The 15,741-nt window shown below is 39.9% G+C and overlaps 1 protein-coding gene across 1 annotated transcript in view; it reads left to right on the top strand.

Moving 5' to 3' along the window:
• The window catches only part of SEC23B (SEC23 homolog B, COPII coat complex component), a 39,226-nt gene extending 24,851 nt beyond the window's left edge, over window positions 1-14,375 (top strand). Inside the window, exons 15-21 of the mRNA XM_037494113.2 lie at window positions 2,342-2,495; window positions 4,197-4,274; window positions 7,276-7,437; window positions 8,460-8,546; window positions 10,879-11,034; window positions 11,370-11,435; window positions 13,926-14,375. Of these exons, the coding sequence (XP_037350010.1) occupies window positions 2,342-2,495; window positions 4,197-4,274; window positions 7,276-7,437; window positions 8,460-8,546; window positions 10,879-11,034; window positions 11,370-11,435; window positions 13,926-14,015 (793 nt within the window). The 3' untranslated portion in view covers window positions 14,016-14,375. The remainder of the gene's footprint in view (window positions 1-2,341; window positions 2,496-4,196; window positions 4,275-7,275; window positions 7,438-8,459; window positions 8,547-10,878; window positions 11,035-11,369; window positions 11,436-13,925) is intronic.
• Window positions 14,376-15,741: the final 1,366 nt, after the last annotated feature.

Here is a 15,741-nt window from a genome sequence, read left to right as displayed (position 1 = left end):
GACGGAAGTACACTGCTGAGGGGAGCAGCGGGCGGCAGGAGAGGTCTGCGCGCCATGTGGGACCCTCCTCCGGTGGCTGGGGAGCAACCGGGGATCGAACTGGCGCTACAGAGGCTGCGGGCAGCTTTGCAACCCAGCACTCAACCGCTGCGCCAACGGGGAGGCCCAGAATCATTTTTAATAAGAAAAAAAATTTTATTACTTTATCAGATAAGTAACCCATAAACACATCCTTCTTGTAAAAGATTCAAACAGTACAGGGCCTCCCCGGTGGCGCACCGATTGAGCGCTGGGTTGCGAAGCTGCCCGCGGCCTATGCCCCGCCGGTTCGATCCCGGCTGCTCCCCGCCCGCCAGAGGAGGGTCCCACATGGTGCGCAGACCTCTCCTGCCATGCCCGCTGCTCCCCTCAGCAGTGTACTTCGGTCCTTCTGCCTGCTCTGCTCCCCGCTCTGGCTCTAGTGAATTCTCTCACCCTCCCTCACTTCTGACTGTACCCAGTGCATGTATAAACAAAAACAAACAAACAAACAAACAAACAAATAAATAAATAAATAAATGAAACATGCCTCTATAAAAAAAAATTAAACAAAAACAAAAAACAAACAAGATTCAAACAGTACATACATAAGTATGAAAGGATGGCTCTCTTCTACTCTCCCCAGAAGTAAAATTATATTACCATTCTGGCATTTAACTTCATAATCCCATTTCTGTGCAATTATGTATCATGTATATATGTACTATATCTTATATTAGCATATTTATAAGCTTTTTCACTTAATACGTCAAGGTTATCTTTTATGTCAGTACATATTAACCTTTACCACATTTGTGTTAATGATTACACAGTGTTGTGTTGTTTGTGTGAGATGTACCACTCCTATAAAAGGATGTTTCAGGTCCTACCTTCCCTCTGACAGTGTTGCAGATAGATTTTAAGGTCTTTGTGTACAAGTATTTCTTTCCACTTCACATAGTGAAATTTTGGATACTGCAAAACTACTCTGCTAAGAAAATAAGTTGTATTTTCCCCAGTAGTGCAAGGAGAGTGCCCTGTCACTCATTAATAGTGGATATCATCAACCTTTAATATGCAGTAACAGAGCAATATGCCATAATATGCAGTAATAGAGCAATATGCCCCCCCCTTGGTATATTTTTCCATTTATCAGTAGGTTAAGCACTTTCCATATTTATTGATTATATATTGTCTGATAGTCTTGGCCAATTTTATAAAGGCCTCATCCTTTTTCTTCTTCATTGATTTGCAGGGACTTTGTGTCTTCTGTGTATGACTACCGTAGTTTGTTCATATTTGTTCTTGGTCTATCTGTTGTCTTTTTGCTTGATTATCATGTCTGTTCCTCTGGAAAACTTGTGTATGTGCTCATTCTTTAGACCATGGATAGGATCCTGGCAGGTCATTTTGTAAACTTGTAAATATTTAGATTTCAGTCAGATTGACCTAGAGGAATAGACACTGACTTGAGTCTCAGTTATCTTTTGGGTTTCTACTTTCTTAATATCTTGTGAAACATTAAGAAGTTCTCTATAATATTTTTTCTTTGAGCTTATAGCCTTTAGCGCCTTCATCACATGAAGGTCAATGATCATGAATGTAAAACTCTCATGATTCCTTGTAATGCAGTCCAGGCCTGTGTTGTCGTAGATGAAGGAATGGGACTTAGATTTTTTCCTCTTTTTTTTTTTTTAAGATTTATTTATTTTTATACAAGAACTGGGGTACAGGCCAGATGTGCGGAACGGTGAGAGGATTCACCGGAGACAGAGCTGGGAACAGAACAGGCAGACTGACGAAATAACACTACTGAGGGGAGCAGCGGGCAAGACAGGAGAGGTCTGCTTTGCTATGTGGGATTCTCGCCAGCCGGTCGGGATCAAACCCGTGCTACAGAGGCCGTGGACAGCTTCACAGTGCAGCGCTCAACTGCCTGTGCCACCAGGGAGGCCTGACCTAGGTTTCTTTTTTTTTTAAAGATTTATTTATTTTTATACAAGAACCAGGGTACAGGCCACACGCGTGGGAGGGTGAGAGGATTCACCAGAGACAGAGTGGGGAGCAGAACAGGCAGACTGACGAAATACACTGCTGAGGGGAGCAGCAGGTGAGACAGGAGAGGTCTGTTGCGCCATGTGGGATCCTTGCTAGCTGGCCGGGATCGAACCCATGCTGCAGGGGCTGCAGACAGCCTCACAGTGCGGCGCTCAACCACCTGCGCCACCAGGGAGGCCCCGACTTAGGTTTCTGAATCTTAATGGAAAGCTGGCTTTCTGATCTCCTTTGGATGTAAGTGTGGCACTAACTCTGGAATTGTCAGTTGGGCAGATGCACAGAGTCAGCTCAGGCACATAGAAGCAGCCTTTGACCAGGAGGCCGCAGCAGTCTTGATGGCACGCCTGGGAGTGTTCCGAGCAGAGTCAGAGGAGGGGCCTGATGTGCTCCGGTGGTTGGACCGACAGCTCATCCGACTGGTAAGTCAGGGATAACTTCAGTCTTGGTCTCTGTTTTTGAGAAAACTTACTCAAACCTGTTATTTTACATAGTCAACAGAAATGCACCATTTGTTTACCTTATGGCAAACTCTGGACATTCCGAGAACTGTAGGGAGAAAGTGCTAAGTCTGTGTTTATCCTACAGTCTATGTTGAGGTGGGAAGGAATGGCATGTATAGGGCATTTGGAGAATGATGCATAATTTAAGGGTTGAATTAGATGTCTCTGAATTCTTTTTTTTTTAAAGATTTTTATTTATTTATTTATTTATTTATTTATTTATTTATTTATTTAATTATTTGTGCAAGAACTGGGGTACAGGCCAGGGGCACAGGAGGGTGAGAAAATTCACCAGAGACAGAGCGGGGAGCAGATCAGGCAGACAGACTGAAGACACTGCTGAGGGGAGCAGCGAGCGAGGCAGGAGAGGTCTGCCGCCCCATGTGGGTATCTCCCTGGTTGTCTGGGAATCGAACCCACGCTGCAGGGGCTGCGGACAGCTTCATAGCATGGCGCTCAACCTGTTGTGCCACTGGGGAGGCCCTAGATATCTCTGAATTCTGTAGTCCTTTATTTTCACTTCAGGTTTCAGATGTGTGTTTTGGGTGCATGGATCAGTCAATGTAGAGAGGTGCCTACTGTGTCATTCTGTATCTAATTAGAGATAGAAAGAAGAGAAACCACATAGTAATTGAAACAGGGAAAGTTTTATGTAAGAATTGCTATCACAATAATAAGGGATTGGCTTCTGAGAAGTAAAGAGAGGTCTAAAGACTAGAAAAGTAGCACATAGAAGAGGTAGTTATTGCATCCAAGCTAAGAGAGAGCACCTAGGGAAGAGCTTCCTATTCCCCCAGGGCTGGTCTAAGCCTAGGTGTGGGGGCACAGCCCTGACTCAAGTCTTTCATGGCACAGAAGTTGCCATGTTGCTGTGCTAGAGGAACTTGTCAGAAATACACCCTCTAGAACTGATGACACCATTCACAAGGAAGGGTCTGACCAGAGCCACAAGGGGTGCAATTTAGGGCTTAGCATTGGGAAGCCACAGTGCTGTAGCTGAGTGAGCACACTAAACCCAGAAGCAAAAGCTTACCTCCACCCCCCCATTGACAAAGCTCAATATCATGCCTGTTAGCAAAGGAAAAATATTTAATCTGAAATCCATTTCATAACAGGCATAGAGGTAAATTTGGAGCCATGAGGCAGTAAATCAGTAATTGCCATAGTTCATAATCTCAGCTTGGAAATTCACAGCATATACTTATCATCAGAGTCACTAAAACACCCAGTACAGAAACCTATTTGTTTGTAGTATATTTATTCTTTGCTGTCTCATGGCAGCATTTTCTTTCTCAGGGAATGTAAACATATCAAACACAATTTGAAAATTGAGCAGGAAGTCTAAGTAGTTGGCAGAGTCTTCATGTGGGAAGTGTACCTTCCACCAAGTCTTTTTTAAAAGTAGGGTCATGGGAGAGGAGAATGTCAGTCTCCCCAGATCTGTTGATTCAGAATCTGCATTTTAACACCACCCCTGGTGATTTGTCTGCTCATCCATGCTTGAGAAGTGCTAGTCTAGAACTCAATGTCTGTAACTCAAGTGCTGAGATTAGAATGTAGGTCTCCTACTCTTAAGAATCTTTCCAAGTGACACTAATGTACATTTTTTTCTGTCAACAGTGTCAGAAGTTTGGACAGTATAATAAAGAAGACCCCACTTCATTTAGATTATCAGATTCCTTTTCTCTGTATCCTCAGGTAAGTAATGTCCATCTAAAATAACCATGGGAGAATAAATTGTGGTAGAAATAATGCTGCTCTTGGGGTAGAGGAAAGGCTTGTTATAAGATTTAGTCTGTAGGTGGTGAAAGTTTTTAAGTCCAAGACAAACACTGTGTCTGTATGAGGCAGTGCCCTAAATCCTACAGGAGACAATGATGAAGTACAGACAGGAGAAACTAACTTCAAAAACTTTCATGAAAAGGAAAAACAGGATCATTACTATAAGGCCACCACAACATCTCTGCTTTATAGAAGTTCTGAGTAATCAGCTACCTCTGCAGCAAACCAAGAAAATGAAGCACATGTGAAGAGGAATATAACAAAAGGAGACCACAGTCAATATGACAAATGTTTAATGATACATCTGTGGTTATTTTTCTGCATCATAACTGGAGGTCAGCAATAAGCAACTGCTGTAGGGACCTCCCTGGTGGCCTAGGGGTTAAGTTTCAGGGTTATCACCATTAGGGCCTGAGTTCTATCCCTGGCCAGGGAGCTAATCCACATAGAGCAAAGTAGACCTCTCCTGTTACGACCACTGCTCCCCTTGGCAGTGTATTTCAGTAAATCCGCCTGTTCTGCACCCCACTCTGTCTCTGGTGAATCCTGAGACACCTCTGGCCTACACCCCAGTTCTTCTATGCAAAATAAGTAAATAAGTAACTGCAGTAAATATACTATGCATGACCTGGGCATTTGGGACCTACTGGACAAGGGAAAGGAGGGAGAGAAGTGGGTGGATTATGAAGCTGCTGTCAGGGTATGGTTATATCTTACCTGAACCTCCATTCTCATCTGTAGACGGGAAATCTAGTGCTTAGCTGAGTGTGTGACGGTGAAGCTTACTCATGCTGAGGCAGTCCTAGTGTGCAGTGAGGTGCCAGGCTCCTGTTAGGCACTTAGTAATAAGCCAACATGACACTGAGTGTGGAACTCGCAGGTGCAGCGTTCCAAGAACTGGAAACAAACCTACTTTTCCCCCATCTTTGTAGCATAAAGCAATGATGACTAAGTAGAAAGAAGCAAACCTTCATTTATATAAACTCATGAGGCAGAGATATACAAATGTTTTACACTGGAAAAAACACTTTGAGTGCACCTTTGAAAGTATCCTTTCAAATACTCTTTGGAGAGTGGACATGATTTCAATCATGAACTTGTTTATCTTAGATTCTTATGCTTAAAAGGGATCTCACAGGTCACTTCATTCAAACCCTAGTTCAGAGTGGGGCCCCACCAACCATACCTGGGGGGTTGAAGCCATACAGTGTTGTAGGAAAAACCTTGGACCCTTCAGAATCAGGGTGAAGTGGCAGTACTGGCTTTGTTGCTGACCATCTTGGATGAGGTGCTGAACACTGTGAATTTTGACTTCCTTGTCTTTAGAAGGAGGGATTTAATCTGGAGAAGTGGTTTGCAGTATTTTTAAAGCTATGGATCCTTACTTTGAGAGGATCTTCTCAAAAGCTAGCACACAGCGCAAACAGACTTGGTGCTGCTCTGGTGCCTATGCATATACCCACCATAACACCCTCCACCACCCCGTCACCCTAAGGATTCACTAAGACTCTGAAAAGCATAGAATGAGAACCACTGAAATGAAGTGGTTTGAGTATCCTTCTGTCGAAGCATCTAAGCTAGAAGTCAGGAGCCCAGACTTGCAAGGCCAGTGGTGTGAGACAGAGTTCTGCCCTTCCTTTCGGTTGCAGGTGACTTTAGGCAAGTTATCCTCCTCATTTTCCTCACCTGTCAATTGGGGTGGAAAGAGAACCTACCTACCTTATGGGTTTATTGGAAGGATTAAATCATTTTTATGAAGAGCTTTAGGCTTTGGACACAGGATGTGTGGATTGTTAGCCATGATTATTATTTAAGAACCTATGATTTGGTATTTGGAGTCTCAGGAAATTTTGTACTTAAAAAGGCAGCTCATTTTCATGCTCTGGCAACTCCTAAGAGTGAGCTAAAGGGCTGCCCTCTAGTTTCTTATGTTCAGGGTAAAGAATATACCTCTACAAAACGTCTCTTGTCCCTTTCTCCCTCATACCTGTCACTCCACCATTCTAGCTGAGGCTGAGTCTCCAGCCTCCCATCTGCAACTGCCATGCCCAGCATTCCTCCTTGCTCTGGCCTCCTCATGCTCATATTTCAGAACCCTCTGGCTTTGGGAAGTTTCCTGCTGCTCCCCCCCCCCCCTTCACCTCTTTCCAGGAGTGCTTTTCAGTGCGATGGCTCAAAACGTGTCTCCCTGAGTGTGCCTTTCCCCCTCTGGGCTGTGTTCTCTTTAAAGCAGACCTCTTTGAGAGCAGACATTCTATCTCTACACCCCAGCCCAGTGACTAGAAATAAACAGTTCTTTGGGCCTCCCTGGTGGTGCAGCGGGTTTAGCACCATGCTGTGAAGCTGTCTGCAGCCTCTGCAGCGTGGGTTTGATTCCCGGCCAGCAGGGGAGATACCCACATGGCACAGCAGACCTCTCCTGTCTCGCCTGCTGCTCTCCTCAGCAGTGTATTTTGGTCCATCTGCCTGTTCTATTCCCCAATCTGTCTCTGGTGAATTCTCTCACCCTCCCGTGCCTCTGGCCTGTACCTCAGTTCTTGTATAAATAAAATATATCCTTAAAAAAAAAAAAGTTCTTAGCCTTTCCCCTTCCATTAGTAATTTAAAAGTTTCTAATTGTGAAAAGCATAACATGAAATTAACCATTTATAGGTGTACAGTTCAGTTGTGTTAAGTATTTTCACATTGTTGTTCAACAGATCTTCACAACCTTTCATTTTACAAAACTGAAATTCTGTAACCATTAAACAACAACTCTTATGTAGCCCCAAGTCCCTGGCACTACCATTTTACTCTGTGTGAACCCAGAAGCTTTTTTCTTAAAGTCTGAGTTCTACAGACTGGCATGTTCTTCTCTCTGGGTGTCTAAAAAGGTTACAGCTCTATGCATTTGTCTTTTTTTCCTTTGGAACTATAGTTCATGTTCCATCTTAGAAGATCTCCGTTTCTTCAAGTGTTCAACAACAGTCCTGATGAGTCATCGTACTACAGACACCATTTTGCCCGACAGGATCTAACCCAGTCCCTCATCATGATACAGCCTATTCTCTACTCCTACTCCTTCCATGGACCCCCAGAGGTAAGGGTTTACTGAATGCTCTTTTCAGAATTGGAATCCTCTGCTACATATTGTTTTGTTCTAACAAATTTGTCCTTAAAGGAAAACTGTAGAAGAAGAAAATGTGAATCTAAAGAAAATGTGAATCTGTATAGTAATTTAACATTTTCCTCAGTATTAGAAAATATTGCATAGGAAGAAGTCACAGGATATATAAAACTTTTATTTGTGAAAAGCAGGATTATGGGTAAAAAAAAACTTTAAAAAATACTTGCATACCTTTTTTTGGTGATGTGATTATATTCTTTAGATTCAATAATTCCATGTTTTGTATCTGTAGGACATACAGAAGAATCTTTATTTAAAGAAATAATAGTGAAGGAACTATTATAATAGAAAGTTTGAAGATGATATGAATATTCAATAGCAAGAAAATAAGAGCTCACAAAGTTTATGTAACATAATAAAAATAGATAAATTCTTATGTTAAAATGTTTTGTGAAAAAAAGCAAATGGAAACTTAACTAAGTTGTGTTTTTTAAAAAACCTGCAAGAATTAGAAACTATATGGAAATAAACCAAAATATCAATATTTGTTATACTTTGGTATAAATTTTCTTTAAGTTACTTTTATAATTGGAATAAAAATGACAATACGATACTTTGTGGTGAACTTCATAAATTTCTGTGAGCTATTCTTTTTCACATAGGCATCTTGGTCTCTCAGCAACAGTAGTAGATTTGAGAGATTGTATATCTGATAGATAAAACATTTCTAGCACAAAAGTGATATATTTGAAAATATTTCTGGTTCCTAGAGCAAAATAAATTGTTAATCTCATTCCTCAGTTGATGAGGGATTGTTTGGAACATCTTTCTTCGACAACGTTAAGACTTAGCAGTACTGAGTCAGGGAACAAAAAGTAGAAATGTGGCATGAAGCTGGGGAGCCCCCACATTAGGTGCTATTTGTATAGCTGTTCTGTTGTTGCCATGTGGGAGCACAGGGGGACCACAGTCAGCTCTCGCTCCCTTTTTTTCAGCCAGTGCTCTTGGACAGCAGCAGTATTTTAGCTGACAGAATTTTGCTGATGGATACTTTCTTCCAGATTGTCATTTATCTTGGTGAGGTAAGATGATACTTATTTTTTTCCTTACTTTGTTCTTAAATTAGTTCTTCTGACATTTGAAACAAGAATTTGGGCTTATAGCACCTGGCTTATAAGGAGTACAGTGGCTTTTCTTCTAATGAAGAAAATCTTTTTTCAGATCCCTGAGGTTTGTATATTAAGAATTTTAATAATATTTGCTGTAAGGAAATCTCAGGTGGTTCTTTAAATCACGAATAATATATTGCTTTCTGAGTTGTCAGGCACTTTTCTTGGCTATACTTTTTTACACAACTGTCCCTTCACAGTTATGTTGGAATTACTAGTAAGCACTCATACTTAACTTGGGACTAAAGTATTTTTTTGTTGTTTGTTTATTTTTGATGAAATAACTTGGCACAGAGAATCTTACACTGATTTGTAAATCCCTAGGATGACTGTTCATGGTTTTCAGGGGAGATATTACTATTTCAAGGGAGTTTCATTCCCTAAGAAAGAATGGTTGCTCTAAAGAAAACCCTTTAATTGAACATTATATTCAGTGGTGCTTTTTCTTCAATTGTATATTCTTTTCCTTTCCAAAATTGCCTTGGTGATTGAATTGATTTCCTAGTGTCTGTACATTTGTTTTTTTTTTTTTTTTTAATTATTTATTTATGCATACAAGAATTGGGGTACAGGCCAGAGGTGCAGGTGGTGAAAGGATCCACAAGAGACAGAGTGGGAAACAGAATAGGCTGACTGAAATACACTGCTGAGGGGAGCAATGGGCGAGTCAGGAGAGGTCTGCTGCGCCATGTGGGTTTCTCCCTGGCTGGGGATCAAACTTGTGCTGCGGTGACTGCAGTTAGCTTCATAGGTAGCATTTTAACCCCTTGTGCTGCCAGGGAGGCCCTGTCTGTACATTAGAAGTGATTCAAATTGTGAAAAAATACAAATTTTGTTTCAGGATGCCTTTAGTAATTTAGGGTGCTTTAGTTTTCTAATAGGCATTTTATGACTTTAAACTTTTTTCCAGCCTATTAGCATGCACCATGCCAGCCATTGCCCACAGATACTAGACCAACAGTAATGGTCCTGGATCAGGGACATTGGGTGACCAGCTGCTGTTCCATGGATTCCTGTGGGAGCAATAATCATGACCTAGTGGGTCTTTTTTTTTTTTTTATAGAGGCATGTTTTATTTATTTATTTGTTTGTTTGTTCGTTTTTTTTTTTTTTTTTTTTTTGTTTATACATGCACTGGGGACAGTCAGAAGCGCGGGAGGGTGAGAGAATTCACCAGAGCCAGAGTGGGGAGCAGAGCAGGCAGAAGGACCGAAGTACACTGCTGAGGGGAGCAGCGGGCGGCAGGAGAGGTCTGCGCACCATGTGGGACCCTCCTCCGGTGGCCGGGGAGCAGCCGGGAATCGAACCGGCGCTGCAGAGGCTGCGGGCAGCTTCGCAACCCAGCGCTCAACCGCTGCGCCACCGGGGAGGCCCAAGTGGGTCTTTTTTTTTTGCCTTCAGCTCACTCCTTATCTCTGACCTCACTACATCTGACCACAGCTTCTGATCCAGTTCATTCAAACATATATTGAGCACCTTCTTTGTACATGTGATGGGTTCTAAAGATGGGAAAGCACTTCAGTTTACTTATAAAGTAAAGATAGATTAACTGCCTACTCTTGATTTCTTCTGTATACAAAATATTTCCTAGGCTAGTTGTGCATAGGAATAAAAGAAGGAATGAAATGCAAAGTGTTTAGCCTAGTTGGGTATATTGCCTTCTATTCACTGCCTAATTCATACCCACACTTCGATTCTTTTATCTCGCTCACCATGAGTGTCCCAACTCAGAATCTGAGGTAGCAGGAGGTAGGACTGCTTGAAGAGGTTGTATACTAAGGGGGGATGATTTCTGTGTAGGTGGCCAACAATCCCTTTCCCCAATGGGTGTGAGGAAAGGGCAGGCTAGGTGAGTGATAGCAGTGGAGGAAAAGGAAAAGGAGCCTATGGCTCCTTGGGGCAACTAATTCCTGGGTGTTTTCAGCTGTTTGGTTTGTTCTGTTAGGAAGGAAACGAGGTAGGACTGATGTCTCTGACATTTCAGAGAGAACTGTATGGATCAGGGGTGGGGGTGGGGGGTGGGTAGGTCCTGAATGCAACTCCTTGCTTGTTTATGCTGCTCCTAGTCATATCTGCTTTGCTCCCCTCTGAAACTTGTCGTTTGTGACATAAGACTTCTTTACTCAAAACAAGTTCTGGGTGGCAATGGTGGTGTTAGAAAGTCAGAAGTGTCAGAAAAGGCTGCTGTTTCAATGTTTGCACAATAGTTTGTTTTTTTTTTTTTTTTTTTTTTTTTTTGGTGTAGACCATAGCTCAGTGGCGGAAAGCTGGATACCAGGATATGCCTGAGTATGAAAACTTCAAGCACCTTCTGCAGGCACCGCTGGATGATGCTCAGGAAATTCTGCAAGCGCGCTTCCCAATGCCTCGGTACATTAATACAGAGCATGGAGGCAGTCAGGTGAGTGACTAAATTCTAGCCCTTATGTTCAGCTGGTTTTATGCTACATTTTTATAGCTATAAACCCAAACAGCATGGTTAACATTTTATGTGGTGACATAAATTAATATACAGGTAAACTTCTAAATATGACTTCTGTTAAAGTTGAAGATTACCAAATAAAATACCTGTTTTATATTTCAGGAACCCTAGGAAATAGAGAATTTAAGTTAAAGAAATGGGTTCCTGTATAGTAGAATATTTCCACTTTGAAAAGAAGTGTTGTAGAAATATTTTTTTTCCTATTACGTTAACATTAATGCCATGATTAACCTTTACTTATTTATTTTTTTAAGGCTCGATTCCTCTTGTCTAAAGTGAACCCATCTCAGACTCACAATAACCTGTATGCTTGGGGACAGGTAAGAAATTGGCAGGTATTGGGGGGGACCAGGCTATTATTTTCAAAATACTTGTTTTTAAAACCTACAAAGTCCTACAAACTGGATCTGTTTTGAGCCTGAGACAGAATAATTTGGGTAATTTGCTGGAGGGGCAGTGGGAGTAGGCACCCTTCTAATAGTGTAGCTAGAGGTAGGGCACCCCCATTAGTCCCCTTCTATAATTTGCAGCTTAACATACGTTTTAGCCAGAGGATGGAACACTGGTATCCTTTCTTCCTCTCAAGAGTTCAAGAAAAAAAATCTGCTCATCATTACTTCTATTTCAATTTTCAGCCTCTAATTCCTTTCTTTTAATCTAATTACCCCACCATTTACATCTCCCTTAAATGAGTCTTTTCTTCCACTTTCTTTTAACATTTTTTCAATTAAGCTTTTTGGAGGTAATTGTAAATTTGCATGCAGTTGTGAAAGATAATGCAGAGATCCTCTATGTCTTTTCTCCAGTTATAGTTTGTAAAACAAGTGACATTGTCAGGGTACAAGTTTCCATCACCACAAGGCCACAAGGACCTCTCATGTTGCCTTTTATAACAACACTTCCCACCTACTTCACCCCTTTCTTTAATGCCTGTCAATTGCTAATACATTCTCCATTTCTACATTTTTTTTATCAGGATATTTAGATATGTGAAATCACATGGTACATAACCATTTGGGATTGGTGTTTTTCCCTCTTAGCATAATATGTTTAAATATTTAATCCCATTTCATCCAGAATGATGCACGTATCAATTATTTGTTTCTTTTTATTTGCTGAGTAATGTTCCACAGCATTGATGTACGACAGTTTAATCATTCACTCATTGAAGGACATCTGGTCTATTCAAGTTTCTAGGTATTGGGAATAAAACTGCTATAGATATTTATGTACAAGTTTCTTATGAACAAACACTTTCATTTCTCTGAGATAAATGCTTAGGAGCACAATTTGCTCAATCACATGGTAGTTATGTGATTAGTTAATTTTAAGAAACTTCCATAATGTTTTTAGTGACTATATCCCCACTAACAATGTATGAGTGATCTAATTTCTCTGCATCCTTGCCTGCATTTGGTTTTATCATTTTTATTTTGTCTCTTCTGTTAGGTATATTGGTATATAACATTATGGTTTTAACTTATATTTTTTAATGGCTAATGATATCAATATCTTTTCATATACTTCTTTGCCATCTGTTTATCTTCTTTGATGAAATCTCTTTGTCTTTTGCCCATGTTCTCATTAGATTACTTCCTTTTTTACTTTTGAGTTTTGAGAGTTCTTTTTATATTCTAGCTGCTAATCTTTTGTTGGGTATGTGATTTGTAATATTTTCTCTCACTTGTAGCTTGTCTGCATATTCTCTTCATGGAGTCTTTTGAAGAGCAAAGCTTCTAATTTTTATGAACTCCACTTTATCAATTTTTCCTTTTATGGTTTGTGCCTTTAGGTGTTAAGAATTCTTTGTCTAGCCTTAGAACCTGAGGATCTTTCATATTTGTTTCTTTTGTGATCCATGGTGGTCTCTTTTGAATTAATTTTGTGTAAATTGTGAATCATAGGTTTATTTTTTATATATGGCTATGTCCAGTTAAAATAAATTTTTAGTTACCATTTGTCATAAAAGATTATCTTTCCTCCATTGAGTTGTTTTTGCATATTTGTCAAAGATAAGTTGGCTCTATATGTTTGGGTCCATTTCTGGGTTTTCTGATCTTTGTTTCTATGCCTCTACCAGTGCCACACAGTCTTGATTACTGTAGCTGTATAGTAAGTCTTAAAATCAGACAGACTGATTTTTTTCCCACTTTATTCTTCTTTTTAAAAATTGTCTTAACTTTTCTAGTTCCTTTTGCTTTCCATGTGAATTTTAGAAATATTAAGACTGAACTGGCCCTTGAGGCTTTTGTTATGATTGTAAGATGTCTTGCAGCGATAACCATTGGGAAAAATAGAGGTTTATTATTTATAAAAACTGGAAATTATGCAGCACATGGGGACCGCAGTGAGGTCCATATGGGGGCAGGGAGAGGAACATGGACCTGGGGTTCTGCTCTAATTGAGACTGAGAGGTGGGGAGGGTTTAGGATTTCATGAAGTTATCTTACCTGGCAGAGTTGTGGGGAAGATGAGATGCAAGATGTGTGGGTCTCCAGGAACTCACGCCTGGTGGGGAACCAGACTGTGGATGAATCATCAGAACTGGAGAGAGGATGGAAATAGAAGGGCATATTTTCAGAACTCTCTCTAGTGGCAGGGATGCCCTGACTACTGTGGATCAGGGAAGGATCTTGTGAGGAAATGCTTCAGTTAAAATAAATTTTTAGTTACCAAGGTAGAGGGTGGGGGTAGCTCATAGCAGAAGAGACAATACTTGTGAATGTTCTGAGGCAGAAAGGTCCTTAACAACTCATAAATTACAACCAGTTTTTAAGACACCTGCCAACACCTTTATCATTGAATTTTAGGAAACTGGAGCGCCCATCCTAACTGACGATGTCAGCCTGCAGGTGTTCATGGATCATTTGAAGAAGCTAGCTGTCTCCAGTGCCAGTTAAACTGAGGATGAGAACTGGAGAAGAAAACACTTTTGGATTGTGTTCACAGTTGTTTATTAAGGCTCAATAACATTCCTTTCACTTTTCTGGTGGGTTTTAATAATAAAATATTATATGGAACTCTTTATAATTTATTTGTATCCCTTATCAGTGCCCATTTCTTGCACCATAAAACTTAAGGTCACAAATGTTTTGGTACTTGTAGATGTTTACATGATTTTTGTATACTAACTTCAGTCTATATAAAATCAGAGGAAATGTATTTTGGCAACATACTTAAATGAAATTATAGTGATCAAGGAAGGAAATAAACCTTAATGAAGAAAGCACTGCTAAAATAATGCTAATACAAATTTGATTCATAATTTTTATTTGTGAGTGTGTGTGTGTTATAAGCAACTCCTCCAAGAACTACTTCTTAGACTTACTTCTCATTTTTTGTCTAAATGTTAGCAAAGAAAAAGTATTAAATATGTGAAGTTTTGTTGAAGGAGAATCGCCTAGAGTGGCACTTTCCTAATTTCTGCATTCAACATTCATGGAAACAGGCTAACCCGATAGACATAAAGAGTGATTGAAAGGCACAGTGGCTTTGACAGAGTGATAATACATTTCACTTGGACATCAAGTAAATTAAATGGTCTGGTTCTGTTTTTTAATCAAGGGAGTATACGCCTGGTAAAAACTTACCCTAAAGAGTTTATAACAAATAACAGTTCCCTTTCTTCCCTAAGCTACTCTTCAGAGGTACCTGCTTTCAAGTTTTCTTTATTATGTTAATTTTAGCAGTATAGCTTCTTTCCCATTTTTGTAGAATGAGGATATTAAGACTTTAAGAATATTAAGATTGACTTATAATCATAGTTTTGTCTTTTGTCTCTAAATTGGTCCTGAAAGTTGAAAACGAATAAAGAGCATTTGTACAGTTGTGATAATGTAAATACTGTTCATACCCGAGGCAGGTAATAATACATATTTCTTCAGTGATTGATGTCCCATTCCCTACATCCTGTGGCAAACATTCCAGTGACAAAGCTAGAATCACCTTTCTTAACTTTTATCATTCCACAGGTTGCTTTGCTTCCTATTTGAAGTATGACTTATATTTTCTGTTTTTTTCCCCTAGAATTTCTAATATTTGTCTTTTTGATAAAACACTGTTCTCTTTTAAGAAAGTCCAGCTTCTACACAATATAGTCTATCCTTTACAGGTCCCTGATATCCCCTTTTAACATACACCAATTGCTATGCAACTGTTATTCAAGAATTTATTTTATTTGTACTCTTGGGTCAGTTGTCTTTTCTTTATCCCATCAGTCATTTTGGTATCTTCTAAAAAAATTAAATGGGGCACAATTCACTGAATCTTTTTGGCATTTGTATTTAACAACTTTACTGAGTATAAAAATCTAGTCCCAAGATATTTTTCTCAGAAATTTGGAGCCATTATTTTACTCATTCAAACAAGTAATTTTTCAGTATTCTGCACAAAGTAGACTTTTAGGCTCTGAGGATTTAGCCCATAAAAGAAATTCCTGCCTACTTTAGGCAGTTATGTTTTAATTAGGCAAGACCAACTGTAAAAAAAATTAGAAATGTTCTATGATTTGCCAGAAGGTAATGAATACTATGTAGACAAGTAAAATGGGAATTCCTATTTATTGGATGTTGGACCATATGAGTTCATTCTGATGCTGTTTTTTTTGCATTTGTGTTTACTGTCTTT

The sequence above is a fragment of the Talpa occidentalis genome, unplaced genomic scaffold (genome assembly GCF_014898055.3).
Source record: "Talpa occidentalis isolate TD23 unplaced genomic scaffold, MPIMG_talOcc4v2.1 talOcc4.10, whole genome shotgun sequence".
Taxonomy (NCBI): Eukaryota; Metazoa; Chordata; class Mammalia; order Eulipotyphla; family Talpidae; genus Talpa; species Talpa occidentalis.
Note: the sequence above shows the minus strand (reverse complement) of the source record. Positions and strands in the feature narration are given on the sequence as shown.